A 26,140-nucleotide genomic window follows, 5' to 3' on the forward strand; every position below is an offset into this window, starting at 1 on the left:
CAGGAAGGCTGGGCACGGCTTTGCAGAAAAGGTATAATTGAGATCATCTAGAAGGACGGCAGGCAATGGTGGTTCTAGAACCAGAGGAGAACTCTCCAGAAACATCTGCACAATTATGTGAGGGGTCAGAGGAATATGGCTTATCCTGGGAGGCAGGATAATTTCCAATAGCGTGTGCATCTTACAGATGCTTCATTGAGAGCATCAGGAGAGGGCAGTCCTGCAGCCCTACGGAGTGTAGACTGACTCAGTACGCAGTGGGGGTTGGGGGGAACAGGTGTCTGCACGAGGCAGCGGCACAGACATCCGTAGCATTTCGAGGAAACAATCCGCGTCGGTGTGGAGTATGGATCGGAGTGAGCGGAAATCACAGCAGAAACAATTAAGCCGTGTTTGTCGAGCGCTGAGGGTGGGCTTTGGCAGTGCGATGCGGGCTGGGGCGTGAGGCAAAATCGTGCGTGCGTGCGCGTGTGAAGCACGCAAACATGCCATCGTGCACGTGGCACCGGGGAGATGACTGGAGGCGACGGAGGGATGGCTGTGCTGGGGGCAACACAAGAGAAGGCACTGGGCCTGCACGGGGGCGTGAGGCAGAGGAGAAGCCTCACAAGCCCTAAGATTAGCCTCCTCTCACGGGGCGCCTGTGCGTGATCCAGGAAAAGAAGAAACTCCTTCATCAGCGACTTGCAGAAATAATGAAACACGCTCTGAACACTCTGGGGGGCATGGCACGAGGCGACGCCAGGCCTTACGGAGCTCACTGTCCAACGGAGGGATCTGACACAACGACGAATGGTGACAGACGGTCACGAGCGCGCCAGCAGGAAAACAGGGAAGCGTGGATAGACGCGGACACAAGCCTGCAAGTACACATCTGCGTTCTCCGCCCTTCCGCCCCTGCTTTCTGTGGTTTATCTATTTGCCCCAATTACTTCTCTGCTTTGTTGTATTCACATCTTTTTATATTGGAGATAAATAGAGGAGCACAGAATCCTTTTTTAAAACAAACAGGAACCTTTACCCATTTTAATAAGTATGGCCCCTGTCAGGTAGAATTAAGTGTACCGTTTTGTGGTTAATATGAAAGCTTGCTTGACATCACCACTCTCGGTTCGGGTGATCCACCCGTGTCTTTTCTGTGTTTAAGTGTTAAAAATGACGACTTTAGGGATGCCTGGGTGGCTCAGTTGGTTAAGCCGCTGCCTTCGGCTCAGGTCATGGTCCCAGGGTCCTGGGATCGAGTCCTGCATCGGGCTCCTTGCTCGGCAGGGAGCCTGCTTCTCTCGCTGCCTCTGCCTGCCTCTCTGCCTGCTTGTGTGTTCTCTCTCTCTCTCTCTCTCTCTGGCAAATAAATAAAATCTTTAAAAAAATGATGACTTTAATTGATAATGTAAACTATGAATATGATTTTCATAAAATGTAATTTTTATTATCATTTTTACCTGATGATAAGGTTAGTAATTTACGTATGGTAGCTTAGCCTAGCAATATTTCATTTTATCTAAAAAATTTATCAAGAGTATAATTTGTAATATAATGTTTGTGTTTTTTGGCCCAATGTTAGGGGGCATTAAAGTGAAAAGGAAAGATAACTTAGATAATCTTACTGAGGACACATATCTGGAAAATCTTACTCTCTAACCCACAACATTAGTTAATTCATGAAATCACTTAGTGAAAATGTATTTGTAAAGTGCCGACTGTACTTTGGAGACCTTGCTAGATGCTGAAAATATGCAATTAGTTGATCTCTGTCCTGGCTCACCAGGAGCGCACAATCTCTACGGGAAGACAAATATATACAACAGTTAACATCTTACATCTCAATGGGACATCCATCCATTAACTCAATACAGACTTATTACGCACGTAATATACAATACATTTTACATGGCAGCAAATCCTGTTTCAATACACAGGCACAGCCTTGCCCTTCAGGGCTCCGAGTCTAACCGGACGTGTCACTATTACATCAACAAGTGCTTAAGACCAGCAGGGACACGCATGCCGGGGCCACTGGCAGAGTTCTCCAAGCGGGTCTCGCGTCCTCCGTCAGGATTTCTGTGAAAACAGGATGCTAGTACAGGGCAACCCATTTATAGGCAGCCACACAGTATGACATATGGCTGCTTCTAAATGAGCCACCTGGACTTTCCAAGGGGACGCAGGTGACGCAAGGAACACGCCATGCTTGATGCTGAATGGTTCCGCCAGGTTTGCAAATAAACAAACACACGCACAAGTACATATACACATCGATACAAAGCGATATCCAGAAATACAAGGAAGTGACTTCAGCCAACAATGTATCACATTAACTACATAAGATGTAATTTGATTCTTTTTTGATTCTATTTCCAGATAGAGTGATAGCTTTTGTGTTTCATCTACATAGAATAGTTTAAGGAGTAACTTCCTCTCTAGAAAAGACTGTTTTCTGGGGTGGGAGAAGTCCAAAATAAATAAATAAAACACATAAAACTCAGCCTGTTTTTATTTTAAACTCGGACATTCACTAATTGCTTAAAATACCTTGACTATTCCAAGAATCTGATTATTGTTGATGTCTTTAAAATTCAGCTATAGCAGTTTGCAAGCCTGAAGAATCTTCATGTCCATATATGAGGTTCAGAAGAACTGGAAACTAGAAATTTCTACTTAACTAATTTAATATCAAAACAAGGAAGAAACTAAAGCCAGATTGAACACAGATTTTGTTAGTTTGTGAAAATAATCATCAATAAAGAGTCAATAGACAAAGTGGCCAAAGACATCTACTAACATGTTTATCACAAATACCACAATTAAAATACACATTGATCCACTGCTATATAATTACACATTTTTAAAGACCAAGATATACTTTCAGCAAAGTTTTCTTTTAAGAAACTAGAGCATTCCTACAAAATTGAACTGTACAATTATCATTTTTGTATTTGATTTTTTCAGTGTTCCGGCACTCATTGTTTAGGCACCACACCCAGTGCTCCATGCCCTCCATAATACCCACCACCAGGCTCACCCAACCCCCTACCCGCTCCCCTCCAAAACCCTCAGTTTGTTTCTCAGAGTCCACAGGCTCTCATGGTTCATCTCCCCCTCCGATTTCCCCCAGTTCACTTTTCCTTTCCTTCTCCTAGTGTCCTCCGTTTTTTAATAGTAGAAAATTTTCACCTTTTTTTGCTTTATTACTTATGAAAATCTTGATCCATGAAATTAAAATGGTAGAAAAATGGGAAAAGTGACATTAGGAACACATCACTGAGCTATTTTGAAAACCACCATTTTTTAGCAGTATATACTTATCTGCACATCATCTTAATCCCCATTGTCTAAAACTCAATGTTTACATTTGCATGCATTTATTTTTATACGGGAATTGACATTTAATCAACACATTTAATTCTTTTTGTACTTTAGCAGAGAACTACAAACTGTGGCTAATTCATTGTTTTCAACCATGGATCTCAGGACCCTCTTCTTACTTAGGAACTGAATAAAGAATCAGGTATCTTCCATAAAGGCAATGGTGAACATGAAGCCGGTTAGTTACCAGCTTAACATCAAGCTAGTTACTAGTTAGTTACCAATTAGTTAGTAGTACTAATTAGTAGAGCACGCACCGGGCCATGCAGTGCATGAGGCAGATCTGCCCATGCTACCACTTTCCTCCTGAAAATAATCCTACAAAATAACCCTACCCGGTGATTAATTATAGGACCCTGAGTCAGGCAGACTGCGGAGTCCTGTCACAGCCGAAACCCATGCAGGTGCCCCGGAGAAAGTCAGTTTCCTGTCAGGAGCACACACAGGGTTAAGTGGTGATTCCTGATACAGAGTTCCCTTCGGCACGGCCCCTTCCTACCCCCTCCCTGACAGTTTCTCCCAATGGCAGCTATGCCCACCCTGGCTCCTTCCGCTGTCCTTTCCAGGAAAGGGAACTATCCAAGACATACCCTGACAAACTGGATAGGAGACAGTACTGTCGCTTCTCACTGGCCGTGGGAAAGTCACTGGATTGGGCCAAAAAAATGTGATAAAGAATGAAAATTTCCAAAATGAAAATCATTTTGGAAAGACCCATGGGGATTTCATTCTTCTTTGCTCATAAAATAACTAACTTTTTCCCTTTCCCTAGAAAAGTTTTCCACATTGGGTCAAGAAACATGTCAAATTCACACACAACCAAACGAACCCCACACTCCTCCTCAAGGGATTGCTCTGGGGTCAGCCAGCGACTCGAGTCCTGGTTCCAGGAACACGGCTCTCGGCTCTCCTCACTCAGTGTATCTCATTCTTGCCAAAGAGAAAAACAGTGTGTGAGGACGGCAGAGGCACCCACGGACAATGTCTGAAGACCCTGACTAGAAGAAGCAGAATGATTGTCAAATGGAAGGGTCCCCACCGAAAGGTTCCCCCACTGGGAACAGCTGACGAGACGGCCAGTGGCCCCGGGGCATGAGGACTCCCTGGAGAAGGGACAGAAAGGACAATGGGACATTTTGAAATGATGTCCGGACTAACTGCAGTTCCAAATTCCTTTTCCTTCATCTGTTCCCCTTCCATTTCCAAGTGTTGACTATGAACACGAATGCTTCTTTCTTCCTGCCCTCATACTGCAGAGATTTTATAAGAAAAAGTAAAAGAAAATATGCTGAGCTATTCTCAAGTAAACTCCGTGTAAACATAAAGGACTACCAACAATACTCAGGTTCACTGCTGCTGTTACTACTCACGTGTCGTAACTTGCATTATTCTACAGCAGGTAAATTCAAAGTAACTGTCAAACCGCATGGCGGAACACACCACCTCAAGCGATGTCACCAGGCCATCATTGCCCAGAAGAGACAGCCACCAAGGGACCACCGCTGGCGTCTCTGAGCGTCAGGACGGAGGAGCACCGTTCCTCACGTTCCACCTCATTCTTGCAAAGACTTTCTGCACGAGGGACAGCCACCCATCAGCCTAATTGTGACTTGTAAGCGCCAGCCCGCCCTCACCCAGCTGGCTTCGGAGACCTGAGCAGAGCGAGTCACCTGACTCAAGAGCCACGGGGTGTGATCTCACCCTGCCGCACTGAGATATGACGCTTGCTCACTGGGAACGGTGACACACGGCGTGTGGAGTCTCACGTCCGATAAACATTGCCCGGAGTTCAGTTGCAAAACCCAAATGCAAAACAAAATGAAATCGGTAGCCAAACAGTTCTGAGAACCCAACGAAGCCCATGAATTCACTCTCTCCCCGGATGGGCACCACTTCCACAACACCCAGCTCAAGTCAAAGACACCCACACCCCCAACACCGTGAGATGACCTGACTCCCTTCTGTCTGTTGCTCCCATGAAACCATGTGCCCAGGCACTGGGAAGCCTCCCCAGCCTGCTCCCTCACAAGCATCCACTCTTCCTTTCTGACTTTGCATGCTGGTCCACGCCTCCCTCACTCCCACCAAGGATGCTGCCAGGGTCTACTAGGGAATTTCCTGGCCAGATCATCCTTGAGATGCAGGTGAAAAGCACGGCCACAGTCTTGTCACAATCCTGTCACCCACTCTTGCCTCTGGTATCCAGGCTCACGGCCAGCTGGGCCTCAGCATCACTCATGTCCTCCAGTTCACAGCTGTCCTTTAAGACCAAGTTCAGCCCATTCCTGCTCAGGCGTCCCTAGCTCTCCCTCCTGCGTCCTCTGTCCTTCCTGAAGTTCTCATGAGTGCCACCATAAAATAAGTGACAGCTGGTGGCTGCGTGTTTTTTATTCTTCAATGTTTTCCCGTGGATAGAGTATATCACCCCACCTAAAAACGCACTCCTTTCAGGACAGGGTTAAACTAGTGAATACTGTTTATTTCACCATCTGAGGAAGTTGGGCAGTTAAAATAGAAACACCGAAATGTATTCATGCCACTATGTTTCACTGGTGCTTATATGAATGCCAACTTGTTAGTAAGTGCTTTTAATTCAAATAAATGAATAAGATTTCTGAAGATTTTAAAATCATGAAAAAATCATAAAATGATCATGAAAGTAAATACATGACTTTTAAGTTTTCATATGTTCTAATGTTCCCAAATTTTTGGAAGATTTAAAAGTAATGTTTAGTCAGAAATATCCAGTTAGTGAAAATTCAGAATGGTTACAATATTATTTAACCAACTTTGGATGTTATAGTTTCATATTCCTCCATAAATGGATTTTCCAAAGAGGTAATCCCAACAGTTCTCATCACAGACTGTTGTGGACATGTGTAATAATATATCTATATAATAAAATGGGTATTTCATAGAATGATTTCCATGAAATTATCACTATATGAAATTCAATACAGAAACCTTTAGCATTAGGAACATAAAATGTTCTTATTTTGGTCACAGTGAATTTAGTTTGATGATGACAACAGAAATTCCAAGCATTTTTGATAGTCTGAAAACCACATTAACAGATTCTATGTAGAAGCTGAAAATTTTCCTACATTTCCTGATGAATGATGTATTCATTTGTATTTTGTGTTAGAACCAATCTGTTCCTTTAGGCCTGGGAATTTGTCTTTTACATTAAAAAAAAATCAGTTAAATGATTAAACATTCACATAAATAAATAAATAAATAAATAAATAAATAAATAATATACAAGAACCAGCAACTTTTCAGCATTTCCTTCAACTATTGTGCAGGAGGACAGATGAGTAACTCTCCCAAGAGTCCCTCGCTTTACAGATCTCATTTGTACCAACATGCATTAACTACCTTTAGAAGTTTCCAGAAGAGACAGCCCTTCCCTGTGCAGATACACTACCACTGGATTTTACGATTTGGCTCTTCAAGTAATGTTCCACTGATCAAGATGGATAATGGCTCAGATTTCAACAAATTCACCAAACCTGTAGGGAATCCTCTGGATACCTGACTCCTGGTGTGGTTGTCTTACAGTCAGACCTCATGACTGGAGCCAACAGCGACGGGGCCTGGGGACCCATCAGCTGCCGACCAAGCCGACCACCACCTAACCCTGAAACCCACAGTCTACCAGCAGGCAGCATCCCTGTTCAATCTACTTGCTATTTGGCAAAGGAAAGAGGTTTCTAATTAACATCATGATTAAAAACTTGCCTTAAAAAATCCTGGGGTTTCCAAATAAGTGCCCGTTTGTATTGTAGATCTTAACAGCATTGACCCCTGCCTCACCAGCCAGAACCCAGCCCTCAGCCACAGTCCATACTTGTCACCTCCTTTACAATCCTACTCATCAGAGTCCTACAAATGACGAGATTTTTTAAAAATCTGTTGTTGACATCTTTACCTCCATCACCTTTTCTTATGGGCATTACCTCAGAATGAGATGACACAACATCCAGTGGGAAAATTCTAATTTCATTCACATTGTTCAATCTATGCCACATACTGAAGCAAAATTAAAAACCCAACACCAAGCACCGACGGGTGTCAAACCCTGTTACCGAAAAATGACATCTACGTCCCTCCCACTTCAAACCTACCATCCCCGTCTTCCCAAGTGAATAAACAACAGTTCCAGAGCCCAGCAGCACTGGGGTCACCTTCCGCTTCTCTTTTCTCAGACCCCACATACAAGCCTTCACTTACCCCATTGTTTTAGGGAGTCAAAGGTAAACTTGGTTGAAATCAACACAAGAAAAATTTCATATCCCTTTCAACAGTAAAAATATCTTCTGATTGCTTCCAGCGTCAGAACCATGGGTGTCCAAAAACAATGACTTATTTACAGAAGAAGAGTGTGAGCTGCGATGACAGATCACAGCTGACAGGTGCCACAGCGAAGAGCCTCACTGCCCGTCCCCAGAGACACAGGCAGCTGTACTCCTTCAGCTCGAATTTCACAATTAAGTTAAAACACTGGACCACATATGTCCATGCTTGCATTTGCTACTGAATGGTGTTCAGAGGATCATTCCGGAGCCTTTGTCAATTTTGAGCTGGACTTCACGTTTTTTTTCACATCCTTGTCTAATCGCTTCATGTTGGAATTTAACAGATGGGCTAATGCTCATATCACTGTTTTCTGAAATGTTTACTTAGTTGAAAGAATGAAAAGACAGAGACTCGTCTGATGTTCTTGTTGACATCAAAAGAGCCTTCGAATGTCCTTCTGTCAAAATTCATACCATGGAGAAAAAAATAAAAATTTTGAGTCTGAATAGATTTCATGGCCTTTTTCTTTTTACAGCATCATTACAAATGCTATAACACATGCAAGAAAAATCAAAATCAGACATAAACTGACCTGTGATTCATTACCCAGCATTGCCTCTTTGACAAGGCATGTAAGTCTCAGGGATTCTTATCTTCCCACAAATGACCTTTTGTGAAAACAATGTATCTATGCCTTTGACTAATATAATAATTATTAGTTTTTATTTCCCCTAAAGAAGAATGGAAAAAAAATAAAAACCTGCCATCACCCTTCTCATAAAATGTGAGATTTGATAGCATTTGGTGATATCATCTGTCAGCCTCCCTTTAATGCCCTCTCAAGTCATATGTTTTTAGTTTAATCCTTATAATTAAATTATTTATGTCACCCTTCTCAGGTTCCTTTGTCTTTCTCAAGGTACCGGTGACCAATAATACATCCATCTTTGCCAAAAGATGAAAACAAATAACAGTGTGTGTCGACTAGCAAATTGTCACAAAATATAAGGAATAATTGATTCTAAAACAAACAAAATAAATTCACCAAACTAAACCTCCGGGAAAATCATGTACAGCCACGTAGACACTAGCATGCCCAAAGTGCACGTGGTATCTTCTGTAGGATCTGGGGACCATGAGGTGGGTCACCAGGTAGGTCTCCGCTCCTAATTACACAGTTCTCACGTTACCGCAGAAGTGAAGCGTGTCATGGTTTCACTGGAATTTTTTTTAATTGTTTTTTAAAGATTTCCACTTATTTCTTTGAGAGAGTGAGAGAGAGATGAGAGGGGAGAAGGTCAGAGGGAGAAGCAGACCCCCCGCGGACTGGGAGCCCGACGCGCGACTCCATCCCCGGACTCTGGGATCACGAACTGAGCCGAAGGCAATGGCACAACCAACTGAGCCACCCAGGCGACCTTTCACTGGAATTTTTAAAAACACAGAAAATATTTATATTTTAGACTTTGTGATGCTACACGTGTTAGTAAGGTAGCGGGATGATAAACATGGGATCAGAAGTCAAGGGACAGGGGCACCTGGGTGGGTCACTCGGTTAAGCATCTGCCTTTGGCTCAGGTCATGATCCCAGGGTCCTGGGATCCCCTGCTCAGCAGGGACCCTGATTCTCCTTTTGCTGCCCTCCCCCCGCCTGTGCTTGTGAGCTCTCTCTCTGTCAAATAAATAAGAAAAATCTTAAAAAAGAAGAAGGAGAAGAAGAAGGAATCGTCAAAGGACGGGGACGTCACAGGCATATCTACCTCTCATTTGTGTCTGACATTGAGTAAGTCAATTAAGCATCACTTTGTGCCAACTTCCTTTTTTAAAATGGTCATAATAAGACTTTGCTCATTCCTATGTCTGAGAAATGGATGAAGATTGATGTCCAGTTTCAGGACAGCCTCACCTTGCGGCAGACTAAGGTGGGAGGTGCTTCTCTTTCAGAGCGCTGGGCTTTGACAAAGACTCATGTCCAAGCCTCCTTCTTAGAGAGGCCATCATGTTTGGCTCTAATATCCTCTTCATGATTTCTTACAGTAAACACTTGTCTTGATTATTATCTAAAAGCATACAAGTAACAATAAAACTTTCTGATGCAAACAAACAAGAATTATGTACTTGGACGGGGGACTGAGGACATTCCCAGAGACAGAATGCCTTCCCTCTTTATAAAATGTCTATCTTGTTCTACGAGTACTAGAGAGTTCTTTCCGGGGCTCGTATCTGAATGACGTGGACCCCTTTTGCCATTGTGGTATTTCCACTGAAAGCTGTTCTATTTTGAAAAATGTATCATATATGATATGTTTCTCTAGGTTTTCTTTTCTTGAAGAAGCAGAGTAAAAATGCAATCTTCCGAATTCTTACTGGAAGGTGTAAGCTTCTAAAAACATGCATGGATACATCTTGATATATTGATAGGAAAGGTTTCCAACAAGGCAATCATGTAAGCATAGAGTTCTGTGCTTGTCACACCACTGATATTACAAGTTTCCCTCGTAATATTATCCTTTGAATAGTGAAACAAATTGAGTAGGGAATTAAATTTTTCACTGAATACACAGTTTTTAAAAATATATCAGTTTGAAGCTTATTAGAAATAGGCTTTTCTTTTCTCCCATAGCGAGAGTCACTGTGTTGCACTTCATAAGAATTCACGGCAACATTGTTTCAATGGTGATCCCCTAACGAAAAATGAACCCAACACAGAAATAACGAAGGTAGAGATGTATGGCTCATTTTCTGGGAATAATACAAACATGCAAGTATGTCAGATTTAAACATTTAGTGCTTTCAAACTGGTTTTTCTTTTAGTCAAGTTGTAGAGTAAGTATGTTTTGTGGTTTGGACCCCCGATGGCTCTCCCTGCCTTGGCCCCTTCTGTGGACCACACGTCTTCTCCTCATCTTTTGTGGAAATTCTCCTTGACCCAAATCCCTTAACGGGGTCACCTTAACTCTCATGAAAGATAGACCAAAGTCATGGACAGGTGCATGCTTTGGAGATGTGGGGGCCTGAAAGACAAAAGCCGAAACTACAGCAATGCAGAAAGTGACTTTGCAATGGTCTTGTTTACAAGACAGATTTATCGCTATTAACCCAAACATATCCCCGAAATTTAAAAGTACAAGTAAACAATCATACTGTATGTTTACACACACACACACACACACACACACACACACACACACATTTTTGAATACGGAATGATCTGAAAAAGGATTTAAAAAGCAACATTCCTAAATAGGAAAATGTGAGGGACAGTCTCAAATCGGATCCAGTGACCCCCACCAGTGCATGACACTGACCCCCACAGGATGCTCTCCCCTTCCTGGAGTGTGAGCGGGATCTGTGGCAGAGGCAAGAGAAAGCTCTAAGCCACCACACAGCCCCAAATCAAGGAGCCTGCGTTAGTCAAAGCGGAGATCTCCCGAGTGCGCCTGACTCAGGTGGAAAGCCTGTGCCTCCACAAGGGAGGGCTCTCCTGCCGGCCCTGGGGGAGGAGGACTTGCCTACTGACAAGTCCCCGAGGTAGAAGAGTGACCTTCCTTTTGCCAAGGGTCAAAGGGACTCCTAGCCCAACCCTCGGACCCTATGGAGCTACTCTGACATACAGAAATTCCTTTAGAAACTTCTGTTATCTCTACCCCCCTCTAGATATGTGTTGGCAATCATCCCCAAGCATATGACCCACTGATATACATCTGAAGGGTCTCATGTTTCACTAGACAGTCATAAATGACCTTTTTCCAACAACAGCTAGCTAGCCCCTCAAGTCCTGGAAACCTTGCTTCCAAACTCCTAAGAGACTTTTCACTCTCGCTAACCCCCTACCTGAAAGTGCATAATCAGTCACCGTTACAAGCCCAGGGTAGCAACTCTGTCTGTCCCCAGGGTCCTATCCTTGTGCTTTAATAAAAGCACCTTTTTTGCACTGAAGACACCTCAAGAATTCTTTCTTGACTGCCAGCAGCCACAGGGCCTGTACAAGGGACAGGGGACTCGGGTGAGACTGGGGCCCTGGCCAACTTGATCACTGCCATCAGGCCCTGAGAGGCTCCGCTGAGCCAGGCCCCAACTTCCCGCCCCCCAGGAACTGTGAGTCATAAAGGTATTTTAGGTCCCCGGAGTTTTTGGTAATTTGTTACACAGCAATAGAAAACTCATACACAAAATGACTTCCTATTATTTTGAAACACCTTTATAAGATTCCTACTAGTTAACTGTGGGGAAAATGAACACTGCTAATTACATTTTTCCAGCAGTTTTATCTGCTGAATTAATGGCCATCTGAGAACAAATCCGTGCTCTGTGAACTCGTATTTACAAATCGCCCCTCCGTCCTCCAGGATCTCTATCAAAGCAACACAATGCGTTTGCCACAATTTTAATCTTCATTGAAATAAAATAAAAATCTTCCAGCGTTCGTGCGGGTTTATGTGGGAGCTGGTTCTTTTCTTGGCCCCCTTCCATGCTTGTCCTTGTTTGGAGCACAATTATAAAGGCTTTTACAAGCTACTCATTGAACACAACATCCAACACTTTGGCATGATTTTCTAGATGATGTTGCACACCATAAAGACTGAGGGTGTGAGGAACCCTATTCTTCAAAGAATAATGGCTAATTTTACTCTAAAGCAGCAACACTTAAACACACACATGACAACCAGCAATGTTTGGGACATTTGTGAAGTCCTTATTATTTATAAAATTAGATGCTAGACCTCGCTCTTGAGAACTGCCTTCTCGCTTAAATAGAATTTCCAAAACCCCGTTGTAAGGAGAGAAGGAATCAGTTAGGAAACAAACAGAGCGTTGTGCGCGTGAATCTCATTCGGTCAGGGAGGTCCAAGCACCAGAAGAATCTCTAGTAGAAATGGGGGGGGAAAAAAAACCAAAATAAAACAAAAACCGGGGCAGATCTCACCACACACACAGAGTCACACGAGGCGATGGTTGTGTTAACCTTCTGGTGATGATATTTCATGATATATGTGTGTATCAGATCCCCACCTAAACTCACAAACCTGCTAATCGTGTCCCAATATAATCTGGGGAGAAGCCACAGAGGCAGGGGGGTTCCCGGTATAAGGGAGGAGACAGTAGTGGAAGAGGGACACACACAGGAAGTTCCACCGGCGTCGCAGGCTACCTACGGACCCGGCAGAGAGTGAGCTCTCGTCACCCTCGGTGAGGTCAAGGACGCGGGACGACCGTTTCCGACGTCTGCCGCTCTTCCCCGTCCAGTTTCCCGTCAGGAACTGACTGCTCACGGGTCTGAGTAGACTTCACGCTCACGGTGTTTCTGACTTGTTTGGAAGCAGGAAGGTGACGATGCTCAGTGTTTCGTCATCGGCCTTGAGAACCCATCCCCAGCCCGAGCCGCGCTCGCTTAGATCAGCCTATGTAATGTCGGTGTCATCTCGATTCCATAAGCGAGTCAGTCCAACGGGACAGCTGCAGCAGCCCACGGCGCTGGGCTTGGCTCTCTCACCCGCAGGATACACGGGACCTCAGTTAGACTCCGCTGACAACCCCAACGTCCCCGCGTCTTCATGGCTCCAGCAAACAGAACCCGTCGAGGGTCGCCATCAAGGAGGACGACGATGGAGCGGCCGTTCGGTAGAAACGGGCAGCCGGCTCGGGGCACAACCTTTTGCCGCAGACAACAGATGTGGAGGGACTTCGAGGTTTCTCTCTGTGCTATTTAGACAGATAGTTCAGGGTGGGGGCAGGGGAGTGATTTTAGGAATGTGAACAATGGAAATTAGCCGGCCTTGAGCGATCCGGTCCTGGGATCAGAAGGATCCCAGGAGGAGCAGAAGGAAGGAAAGGCCCCTGACTCCCCTACAGCCCAGTGGAACCTGATCTTCTGCAAGTGACGGGGACGCAGGAGCTGGGCCTGTCCCTGGAGTCCGGGCTGTGTGCTCTGTTACTCTCAGAGCCACCACGCACGACTGTAGGATGTGTTGGAAGGCACGGACCTTCCAGAGTAAGGCCTTTGGTTTGTTTTTTTCCTTTGTAAAAGTAATTGGTACAACAGGGCCACATGGACTAGTACTCAGTGCTGCGGGTCAGGCTGCTCACTTCCCGACTGTCCCCATCTCTCTGAAATGACCCTTGGACCACCTGAGCTTCCGCATCGATGCCACAAACCCTCCTCCTCATGCTACTTTCTCTTCGACGCTTTAGAGCAATCTTTGAAGGGGGGTTCCCCACTCTCTGGCTTCTCCTGTAAAAGTCTGAAGCAACAAAACGAGGCTCGCCACAGCCAGGAAGGTAAGTAGCCCAGGAACACGAGCCAGCTGCCTCTCAGAACAATGACTCTGAGGACCAGACGCTGGTTTTGTCCGTGCACCCAAAACAGATGCCTCCCTGGGAGGGCTAATAGGATTGCACTGTAATGCCAGAATGTCAAAAGCCTGATTTCAAGTAATGACCGGAGTCAGTCCCTGCACCAGAATCCGTATGTCAACACAGATAAGCCGCTCTCTTTCTACCGGGGAGTCATGCTGACACCCCAGGAGTAACAAGGACGTTGCCTGGTAACAACGGAAATGGAGCAGGTCAAGGCCAGCCGAATCAGTGTGTCTCCAACACAGCGTCCGGTCCCCCAGTGGACTCGGACCGTACCATCGCCTTCCTTAGGCTTCTTGGCCAGATACATCTGGGTTGGGGGGGGGCGTCACTGCGAAGCTTCCAGTTTTAAGGTCTATCCGTGAGTACCAACCACCGCACACCATCCAAGCCATCCCTTCTTTATAGTTTTTTAAAGATATGTATCATATTCCATCAAACTACTCCATTTCTAACAAGCACTGAATGTCCCTGCTCTGTCCCATTATGTGTCATTGGAAATGCCAGCACATAGCCTTTCCACTTCCTCAAGCCACACCCGGTGGCTGACGGCACGACCTCGCCATTTGCAGCCTCTGCAAACCTCCAAACCCAGAATCCATGCCTCTGTCAGCTCACTGTCCGGCCATCCCGGACTCCCATGCAACCTCATTCCTCAGATACCATTAGTGGCTCTGCCTTGATACTAAGGGATCCCTCTGCCTAGCTTTTAAAAACTTCCACAATCAGATTCCTGCAGCCAACCACGGTTCCACTTTTCTCCTTGTCACACACCCTCCGTTCTATTCCGACTCTCCTGTTCCTTATCTCAGGAGCACAGAGGTCATGGTCATCTCCTCACACCTTCTTCCACACCAACCCAGCTTGGCGCCGGGGGTCCTCACTGATTAAGTGGCTGCAGAAGTGACGCAGCATTGATGGTGGTAAGGTTCCTCTCCTGGAGAACCTCGTATTTTACTGGTGTGAAAGCAAAAGATGTGCAAAGTATAAGATTGAAGACATAAAGGAAAGAGCAAGTGATTCTTCTCTGGGAAGCTGGACAGCAGGATAACGTTCAAACAGCATCTAAACTTACTCTTAAGGAAAGAAGAAAGGACATCTAGCAGTAAGGAAAGAACATTCTGGAGGCTTCTACTGTTATTCCAGCCTTCAATGATCTCTCGTTTCTCTGGAAAACTCTATTTGTGTGTGTGGCTTAAAATATAAAAATCACATACTATCATTAAAATGAATCTATTATCATAGTTTATTTGGGGGAAAAGAACAAACTAATACAAAGATGAACTGTACACAGGGCCAAATATAACAATATGTTTAGGGTCCAACATGTCCGTGTGAATCAGGGCCAAGAGCTGACTCCTACGACGACACCTAAGACCCGTTCTAGTTGAGAATACAACTGTTCAGTCACAGTCCCACTGACCAGTGTGTCACGAGTCCCACGTGTGATTATCCTAAGCCCTTTACTGTGAACAGGAATGCTGGCTTTGCCTACCCTGTCCCAATATCGGGCTAACCGTTCCGTACAAAGGCAGAGTCCTTGATTAACCGGAACACGGGTCCATCCAGATGGCCCAGACATGTTCGTCTGAACTACGGTTATTTCACTACAGAGAGAACATTTTTTGAATTGTCACAGAGGGTTTGTTTGAATAACGAAGAGCGTACAATCCAGAAAGCCTGCTTCCATCCCAAATCCTCCCGTATGTCGTGTGCTAAAATGTTTCCGAAGAGAGACTGTTCTGGGAGCATTCTTGTGGAGCTCTAAAAAGGTTCAACATATTTTTTAAAGAATTCTGAATTCAAATATAGGATTTTTTAAAAATTCAGAACTATTTTTCTGTAAAAGGAGATGCTGAAATATTTAGAAAACATTAAATCCACCTTTTCCTGATATCTGAAGAGCTTTTCAATCACCAGGAGAAAGCAAAACAAAAATGCCTACGTTTAGGTAAGGTGAACACCTCATCGCCCTGAGACAGCTCTGTGGAATCTTAGTGCTTCATGGATTACAGCCGGAATAACAATGACACAATCAAAGCTTTTTGTCTTACAGATCAGACATCTGTGTGAGCTGCCGACGGTAATAAAGTCTGAACACCCGTGGTCCCTGATCTCAGAGCTCATGGGTTATGCCTCCATGTGACATAATTACAGAATCAGGAGACGATGATCTGTTATGAAAACAAACAAATCTGTAATAAAAAGGAGTGTTTGGTCATGGAGGTAAATATTTTTCAGTTTCGCATTGCGGTAACCTACTACTCAGAAACCAGTAGCTACCTAAGATACAATGTATTTATCCCAAGTTCTCCCAAAGATGCCTGGCTTTTCCTCCCGGCCAGTGCTCTTACATATATAAATATCATGCAGTACACATGTTACTCAACAAGGAGGGATCATCTAAAATATGCAAAATTAAGTTTATCAACTTAATTTACAGTTTAATTGAAGTTCTGGGCTTCCATCAAAAGACCTGATTTGGGGTCCTACCTGTAACTCTTCCAGATGTGAAAGCCTCAGCAAACCACACAAAGATCTGGAGACTCAGTTTCTAATTGGTGAAGAAGAGGAAAAATAGCTCTTTACCAGGACCAAGAACTACCAAGGTGGTAAAATCAGAAGGTATGCAAAGTACACCATAAACACTAAAGGAGATAGGAATATCCCTTGTACCCACTTCGAAAACATTAGGATGTTTGATAAGCATATATTTACCTTCTGTTGACATCTTCTGATCCATTCATGTGTGTAGATTAATTATGGATTGAAACATTTGAATATGAATGTTTCCTTAAGTGATGCAAGAGGCAATTACAAAAGTCTTTGGAAGTCAACTGAAACAGTCTTTACCTCGTCTTAAGCTTTAATAATTGGCTCAAAACATTTTATAACCATTCATTATTTCCAAGCTATCTTTTAGGGATGAATGCCTGATTCAGGTATTCGATCACATTGTGGAGCTTGGGATTTTTTAAACTTAATTACTTGGTGTTTAAACCCAAGAATTCAATGGGAAGTTAATAATATTACGATTATATAGCCATCAGCACTGTCAATTCTATATTACAAATATATTTTCCCAGCTGGCAGTATGTTACAGATCAAGGACCATCTTGCAAGCAAAAATTGCACCTAGGGAGCATCTGTGTTTCTGTAGGTGGAGGCGAAAAGGGAAAACACGCAGGAAAGATAATTACTCCTGTCAAATCGGTTCTACTCAGAGCTAAATACCAATCATTGCCAATACTCTGTCTACTGAAAAAATCAGAAAGTTTGTGCTGCTAGGTAAAAAGAATAAATAAATAAATAAAATAAAGTAAAGTAAAGGGGAAAAGTCCATATAATTAGAAAGTGTCCATAAAGAGATCACAGACCACAGATTCCAGCTTTCCTAAAGTCACCCAGAGAAACAGGGACACAGCAAACGGTCCTGGAGCTATGCCAGCTACCAGGTAGAAACACGGGCTCACAACAGCCATGTGACGTTGCGGGGAGCTGAGAACAGCCCATGGAAAGAACCCCTCGTGATGAGGGAAGGTGGGCGTCATACACAGAAGAAGCCCCTTCTCATTGCAACCCGGCCACACATTTGTAGGACCCATGGACCTTCTTAACTACTTTTTGGGAAAATAAAAGGCAAGTCAGAATTCTGGAAACAGTAAAGGAACTCCCTCCTTGATGATCAATCCCCTTGCTTGAAATTCCAGAAAGCACGAACTTGCTTCTGGATATCTTCGGCACAACCACAAGAATATAGGAAGTGTTTATAAATGAATATATAGCAAGTGTTCATAAATGAAGAATTACTCCAGTTGGAAACAGAGAGAAAACAGGAAGCCAAGACTCGGATCGAGATGGGACACAAAACAGAAGCTTCGCGCGACAGGTTTTCTGTGAGGAGTGGAGGAAGAGTCCCATCGGGCTCAGTTACATCCAGACCTTGGTTGGTATTGGGGATGAGGACGTGGACATGCCCAGTGACAGGGAAACACACAGGCCAATGCTTTCTTCTCTCTGGGACGAACCATAATTCGAGGCACGGTTTTCCAGATAAGCTAAGGCAACAGCAAAATCGCAGGAACAAGCCAAGTGTGCCTGGAACTCCTCCTCAGTTGCAATAAACCCAGAAAGTTACCGAAGAGTTTCCAGGCTGGTTTCTTTCTCAAGTATCCATATTCCTCTAAGCCCCTAAAATGAGCGTAATAGCTCGCAAGTGGGGATTAGCGCGTCTGCGTAACAGAACAGAGACCACGAACGAACTGACGGGGAACTCAAAGCCAAAGGAAAAAGGAGATCACAACAGTGTACGTCTTACCTGAAAGTGAGCAAAAGGGTTTGTTTTACAAGACCTCTTTGAAACGTGTTTCAAAGTGAAATTCTGAAAAGTAGAATTCTAATTATAAAGTGATTTTAGAATGCCCACTGGTGCTAAGTTATTTTGCATACCATATAATTCATATATTGCTGTGTACGGAATCTCGTAAATGGTTATTTTCATGAGCATGAAAAATAGGTTTTCTCATGATGACAGGTCTCTACTTCTATTTTTGTCTAAAGCCTTAGGGCCCGTCCCCTGTAATTTTTCCCACCAAGGGAGTTTGGGGAGATTAATCTTCCTTTGAGGCACCCGGATTAGCTCTGTGTCTGGATAATTACTATCACTTCCAGCCTCCTGCTTATCTGTCAAATAAAGAAATCAATCTCGAAGATCACTAATATGCTTTCATGCTGAAAAAATCCAAAATTTTATGTTTTTTGTCATGGTGCTGGCATTATCAGTATGTTTAAGCATCAGATTAATGCAGGATTGGACTATCTTCTACCTTTTAAGCATTTTAGTTCATTGATCACTTCACTTTAATTAGTGATGCACACCACAGAGCTGCATGTTTTACGTTACTTGTTTGGAACTAAAAGTGTTGGAAATAACAGAGATCATATTGCACTTTCCTGTTTTTGAAAGCACCATCTCTTTCCCTCCTTTATTTTATACCTTCTTTGTCTTCTCCACATTCATCTCCAGACACCTTTTTTCTACAATGAAGTGCATTAATAAGGGGGCACTACAGGACACTGCTTCAATCGGCGCCTGGGATCAGAGCCTGGATCCAGCAGCTCGTGCACCTGCTATCTTTGGCAAATACTGAAATTTTTTATGTTTAGGACATCAGTGGTGCCAAGAGCAAGTTTAGTACACAAGGTTGTTTTACATTATGACACGGTACATGTGCATTTATACGTATCTGTGACTATATATGTTACGCACACACAGTTTATGTTCTATAATATATAGATGCTACTATATCCTGCTGATAGATAAATAGACGTGGCAGTGAAGTACTGACGTAGGTTCGGCGACCCAAGATTGTTCCTGTTAATCACACCAAACATTCACTCTAAACCTTTCAGATACACACATGTGACTCTGTCATTGTGCACTATATCCTAATCAGCATTTTTGAAGCCCAGGAGCTCTTAAATGCCGTGATATTTTCTTTTCAGGTACAGCCATTATCTTATGAAAATATTAATATTTCCAAGACAATAAGTCTCAAACTATCACTTCTGGAAACGTGTCTCAGTTAAGAATTAAACGGCAAACTGAAACACAGTAGAGAGACCAGAGGAGAGGAAAAAATCAATATTTAAAATTGATCAGCTAAGTTAAAAAAAAAAAGCACTAAGGCATAGACGCATCCCGAGAAAATAAAACGAAATGCAATGCTTTGTCCTGTGCTACTTACTCGTATAGGAGAGCTGGAAGCCCTGGTCCGTGTCGGACCCGTTGGTGTTGAACTCAAGCCACAGGTGGTTAGACGTGCTGTTGAGGACCAGCCCCATGAGCTCGTTCTTGGTGAAGGCCCCCAGCGGACGGGACGAACTGTCTCTTCCGTCATACACCTAAGGAGAAGCCGTCACGTTTGTGTGTTAGCGACGCCAACAAGACATCCGAACCTTCAAAGATGTGACTTTGTGTGGGACTTGGGAAAGGCTGACGGTTCAGTGGAAGGTGAATGCGTGACACTGAGAAACAAGTCTTTTTCCTCTAAGTTTTACCTTCACCATCCACGTGAAAGAGAAAAGAGCTCATTTGTGGTCCATTCATTCTACCCTCATCACTTTGGGCATTCTTTCTATTTTACCTAAATTAAAGAAATATTTATTGGCATTTCCGAGTTCCATTATTTCCCTTTGTCCCCCTCCCCCAGAATCTACTTCCCAAGACTGAAGGGACCTATGCTATTTTAGGGATGACGTGGTCTCTGAACTACCCTGTAAGTCATCAGACATCTCATCTCTCCCTGCGCTCTCCTACCCGGGTGTAATACAAGACAAGACAGGACATGGGGATCCAGTCACATTCTGTGGCCTTTGAGCTGGAGGTGACTTGAGTCTTGAATTAGTTGAAATAAAAGAATCCCATCATGTAATAATGTCACAGACACAACATGGCCTTGCTCTGAAACACTTTGTACTTGACTTTACCTTCCTAGGTGGTTGTAAGCACGCACGCTTACACAAATATTTGGAAGGCAATTAGACAGGCTTGCTTTTGCATGGACGTGAGGGGTAAGGGAGGGGGGCATTCTGGGTGGTGCCCCCAAGTTTCCCCACAGTAGGCTACCCTGGGGATGGATGACCTCAGTGGGGACTGTGTCAGTTTAGGGCACGGCCGTGTCTGCTTCCTGCTAAGGCCAGGACTGACCGTGTTTGCTTTCAGGAAGGGTTCAGCGCTGAGGGTCCCCGATGCCCCCAGGAAACTATCAAGACTAGAACGAATAGTGGGATAGTTAATCTGTTTGCCTCTTTGAACTACTGCAGTAGTCCATAGCAAGGAACCACACCGGTGCAGACGACGGACTCCTAGAAGATAGCATGCATATGTATGTATCCCGTTTTTCTTGATTCAAAAAATTTTAATTAAATAAAGGGCACAGAAGACTCAGCAGACTCCTTTAATGCCTATTTAGTTCCCCACTGTCTTCCTTCTCACACAGATTAATTCTTCCTTGTCTTCTCTTAGCTCGCTTCTAGTCTGTGTATAACCACAACCCCCATCAATGGACTCACACACATACAGAATCCGAAAAGAAGACAATGCATTTGGAAAAATCAACTCTGTAAGTTATCACTTTATTTTTTCCCAGTTAAACGGGCAGATGCTGGAAGAGTGGAGTCGGGTGACTTACAGTCCGCCCAGCCACTGGCGCCCGCTGGAAAGAGCATGGCCCGCCTGGCTTAGTATGGGGGTGTGTCGGACAAGGTCAGTGACACCCAGACTTTAATGAGTTTTAAACCCAGAGGAATCCGGCTCAGAAAGAAAACGTCCAGGCCTTCCCGGAAAGGTCTCATGGCACTCCACATACCACACAATTCTCTGCAAGCCACAGAAACCCACAGAACTGAGGAGCATTCGGGCAAGAAAACACTCCTGTGAGCTCCTTCCTTGAGTTCTGAAGCGTTGTCCTGAGTGGCCTCCACCGGCTTGGCCAGGAGCTCGGCACAGATGACAAAGGTCATTTGGACTGCAGCCAGCTCCCAGCATCCTCCAAACTACAACACTAAAAAATTCTGTCGTGTTTGTTGACATTACCGGCAATGAGCCGGTGGAAACGTCAGGAAGACGGAGTCACCGGCTACACCGAGCCTCCTTTTCTCAGCTCCCTCAAGGTGGAAATCTGGATTCAAGTTTTGCTTCGATCACACATGTCAACCCAGATAGTACTGGAAGTCAGAAGGCTTGGTTTTTAATTGCAATTAAATTAGGAACAAGTCATTAGTGTTCAGCATACCACCTGTCACCTACATGCCCCTGGAATCAAAGCTTTCCTCTTAGGTATTAGAAAAATGCTCCTTGAGTCATATGTCAATACAGGGCTGTAACTATTTACATCACAAATGCTTCTCAGGCTTTGGCATTTAATCAATGCCTTAAGCTCAGAGGGGAATAGCCCAGTTAGCAGATGCTCACGAATTAGGAGACCTCGTGGCGAGACCTGGAGCCCCAAGGCTGGAGGTACTGGGGAGCCCTTTCCAGTGTGACAGCAGCCATACCCCAAATATCCCAAGTTCACTTCACTTTCCATTACATAGTCCTTCATGACATTTTCATTCAAGCTATATTTCCTTTCCATGATTTTTCTTTCCATATGAAGCAAGAAAACAGCACGTTTTTGTGCATGGATCTATGTCTATAAAATGTTGGTCTTTCTTATTGGATCACACTATGTATGAGGGAGCAGTGTGAACAGGATTTGAAGCTAAAAAATAAGATAATCCCACTTGAACTGTTTTCAACACTGAGATATTTATTCTCATATTCAATAAAATATATGCTTGCAAGACACTTAGGTATTTCAGATGATTGATGGTTTCTCTGCAATTAAGTGGGATAAGCCAGGTTTTTGTTTTTGCTTTTTGTATAACCAGCAGCTTAAAACTGCAGATATCACAGATGAACATCATCCCCCTCCCACGGCAGTAATATTTACCAACGTGCAGTATCTCCAAATCATTCACCTGCACCAACTGCACTTAACTGTTACCTGAAAGTTTTCTCTAAAGGCTTACTGACTGCTAAGTTTAAAGTTATCAAAGAACTTAGAAAATGGTTACTTATGAAACAAGTTTGTGTGTTTGTTTGTTTTTAGATCAGTGAGAACATACTAGTTTCCTGCCTGAAAATCACTTCTTCATTACAGAGCTTCACGACGTCAGCATGAGCTTTGGAAGGACGGTTACTACCGAAGGACTGGAATATAGCCACTCTGCTCAACAACGACACTGAACTAGTCGAGCTGGGCTTAGGAGGGAGGAAGGCCCCCCAGGCTTTAAGTATCTCTTGAGCTTGCGCGCAAAAGCTCATGAAGTCAGGTGCGGTCCTGGAGGGGTCCCTCTTTAACCATGTTGCAAATGGATGACAAACGGGATGACAAAAGGATGTTTCCCTTTCAGGGGCTCTTTGAATCTGCTCCTACTGCCTGCTGCTTAAGCTGCGTGGACTCCCCTGACCTTGCGCGGTGTCGGCATGTGAATCCATGCAGAGGTCAACATAAGTGGAAAACCCAAGAACTTCACAAAGGGATGAGAATGGACAAGTGTCTCTCTCTCACCACAGCTCAGCTGTGTGGCCTGGGCCAGTTGCTTGTTCCTCACTGGACCGAGCAGGGAGATAGATCGGGTAGTATCTGGCATTCGTCGATGCCCATCTTGGTGTGCGCTCGCTCTCCAAATGTCTCCTCCCTGGCCCCAGACCCTGAAAGGGCCTCGGTTTTCTTGAAGTTATAGGAGAGGTGGGGGACTATACTAGAAGCTTTAGGAGCTATGGGGGCTTCCCAGTTAGAGCTGGGATTTCATAGATCAAACCTAGACCTGAGGGATGCCTGGGTGGCTCAGTTGGTTAAGCGGCTGCCTTCGGCTCAGGTCATGATCCCAGCGTCCTGGGATGGAGTCCCACATCGGGCTCCTTGCTCTGCGGGGAGCCTGCTTCTCCCTCTGCCACTCTGTCTGCCTGTGCTCACTCTCTCTCTCTCTCTCTCTCTCTGACAAATAAATAAATAAAATCTTAAAAAAAAAATAAAAAACAAACAAACAAAAAAACCTAGACCTGAATGTCCCCAGAACCCAATTCTCCTGCCTTTGCTTCCCGGAATCCACCTACAGCGTGGGAGGTGTGCTGGGTCCTGCTGCCCAGAGGGTCTTCTGGAGGCTCTGACACTCGTATCCTGCTATGCACAGAACCCTGGCTTCTGGTTCCATTCCAAGCACAGCCCTGAGTCTTGGAAACACAGCACAGACTCGTCCACTAACATTGTGTCTCGTCCTGGTGTGGCTTCTCCGTGTGAGCGCCGCTTTGTGCTCTAGGCCTGCTGGCTGAACTTGCTTCCACTATTACATCTAAATCCTTCTCACTCTGGATGCCGTGAGCCCATTTCAAAATCGAGAATGACCACAGACAATGTAGCTTTAATAATTACAACCGTGTGCTTGGCACAATCCCAGAAACATCTACAACAGCGTACTACTTAAACGTCCTAACGCCCTCCAAAGATAGGTATCGTCCTATGTTTTACACGCAAGGAAGCTCAATTACAAACATCAAATCCTGTGTCCAAGACACACAGCTCACAAACGTTCGGTCCAGGAATCCAGACGAAGACAGATCAGAGCCTGGGCTGCGGACCCTGAGGAACACCTTCACAGACCAACCGGGTAAGTAGCTGGAAACACTGTGTATCTCTAACGGTACGTTGACGTGTATACATCTCTGTGTGTACAGATGGACACTTATTTTAATCGGTCCCTGGAGACGAGATGAAGTCCCGTTCCAGCCTGTTTACCTTTAGAGTGTCTCCTGCAAAGAGCTGGAAGCTTCGCGCCCTGAGATGAATCCCCTTGCCGGCCTCCGTCTCTATCCTGTAGATACACTCGTGGTTATTATCATAGTTCGATGGGAAATTTGGAGACAGCAACGTTCCTTCGTTTCCTCTGACACTTGCTCCACATTCAGCTACAATAAATAGGACATTAGAAAAGAAAGAATTCAAAAGCGGAATTACTGATTTTAACACAGAACAATTCTACAATCATGACAGCCCTCTCCTCTCTCAATGTATGTTTCTCATCAATACATTGTTTTTTAGATTTGTGACTTTTTTTTTTTTACTGTTTACCAACTGGACAGGAAATATCCTCCACTTATCCATTTCCAAGATTTCTTGTTTCTTTTCATAGGATACCTCTTGTACCACGGAAGCAGCCTGCAATCCCACGGAGAGATCTAGAATAAAGTCACTGCCCAAGCTCACTGGCTGTGTCGCAGGGCAGTCACAGCCCGCCCTCCCCACGTCTCATTTCTACCTCGTGAAACATCCCCACTGATTCCAGTGCAATGGCTCCGTTGTACGGAAGTAACTTCCTGACTTTTTCGTATTTTGTGGCATCAACCTGTACACATGGGAAGGCGACCTATGATGGAGAAAACCACTCCTATGTCACTGCCCTGAGACTGTCTGCATCATGTCCCAGAACAAAAGACCATTCGTTGGAGGTACATGTTAGCTTCTTCTCCCCTTCTCCCGAGGAAAGCAGAAGGTCATTCACTTCTAGATCCAATTTGCGTAGAACAGCTTAAATCCAGGTAAAAAAATAAAAATAAACGTAACTCTCCACTTTCTGTCAACTCAGAGAAAGTCACTTAAGCTCCCAGCTCACCTTGAAAGTGAACAGTTTAGCTGAAAGACTCGAGCTTTAAAATCCAATCAGTCCAAAATGTTCATAAAATAACAGAGATTCCGTGTGGGTGTGTGTGTGAGAGAGAGAGAGAGATAAAAGAGCTCCATGGGATTCGGCACCAAATAACTTATTGGCCATACTGCGTGCCAAGTGCAATGATTTTTTTTAAAATTTAATTTAATTTTCTTCAGTGTTCCAAAATGCATTGTTTAAGCACCACACCCAGTGCTCCAAGTGCAGTGATTTTTTTTTTTTTAAATCAACAACGTAAGTATGAGTGTGAAGAATAATGGTCATGTGGGAAAGTGGACATACGCAGTGGGGGTGGGGAGGGTGAGAGGGGCTCGCGGTGTTCGTTTTGTGTGGTGTTCTGTAACTTTGGAGGACATCGTGTGTGTACCCATTTTCATAATTGTGATTTTCTCTGACATCTCCATCCTCGTCTAACAATTAATACAATCAGCCACACCTCTAGCATGATCCCCTAGCCTGCGTGCCAGAAGAAATTTAAGAGATTGAAGATCAGCTCCTGTGGATCTGTGCACTTGGGTCTCATAAAGGCCCCCACAGAAGGGTGGGGAGAAAGTCAAGGAGGAAAACACACGAGAGCTCGGGCTCGCCTCCCCTTACCTCTCCCTGACTGAAGACACAAAGGTGGGCTTTGCTGGACAGTGGGGGGAACGGTGATCCAACACAATGGAAGTGGGGTTTCACAATATTTTTTAAAACTATAGATATATGTGTATTATTATATTTACATACAATTATATATGTTTAATTACAATACTCTTTTAAAAATTTTTAAGAAAAGAAAAAAGATGGGGAGAAAGCACGTGGTGCATCCCTCACGCGGGATATGAAAATGGGTGCTCAGTCTCAG

At 44.3% G+C, this 26,140-nt stretch overlaps 1 protein-coding gene across 1 annotated transcript in view; it reads right to left on the bottom strand.

Annotated features, from left to right (window-relative positions):
- Positions 1–26,140, bottom strand: part of CSMD1 (CUB and Sushi multiple domains 1) — a gene marked incomplete at both ends in the record, with an annotated part of 1,981,616 nt that overhangs the window by 318,610 nt on the left and 1,636,866 nt on the right. The window contains 2 exons of the mRNA XM_080796866.1: positions 19,770–19,926; positions 24,366–24,535. Of these exons, the coding sequence (XP_080652992.1) occupies positions 19,770–19,926; positions 24,366–24,535 (327 nt within the window). The remainder of the gene's footprint in view (positions 1–19,769; positions 19,927–24,365; positions 24,536–26,140) is intronic.

Source organism: Martes martes, assembly GCF_963455335.1.
Source record: "Martes martes genome assembly, chromosome: 2".
Taxonomy (NCBI): Eukaryota; Metazoa; Chordata; class Mammalia; order Carnivora; family Mustelidae; genus Martes; species Martes martes.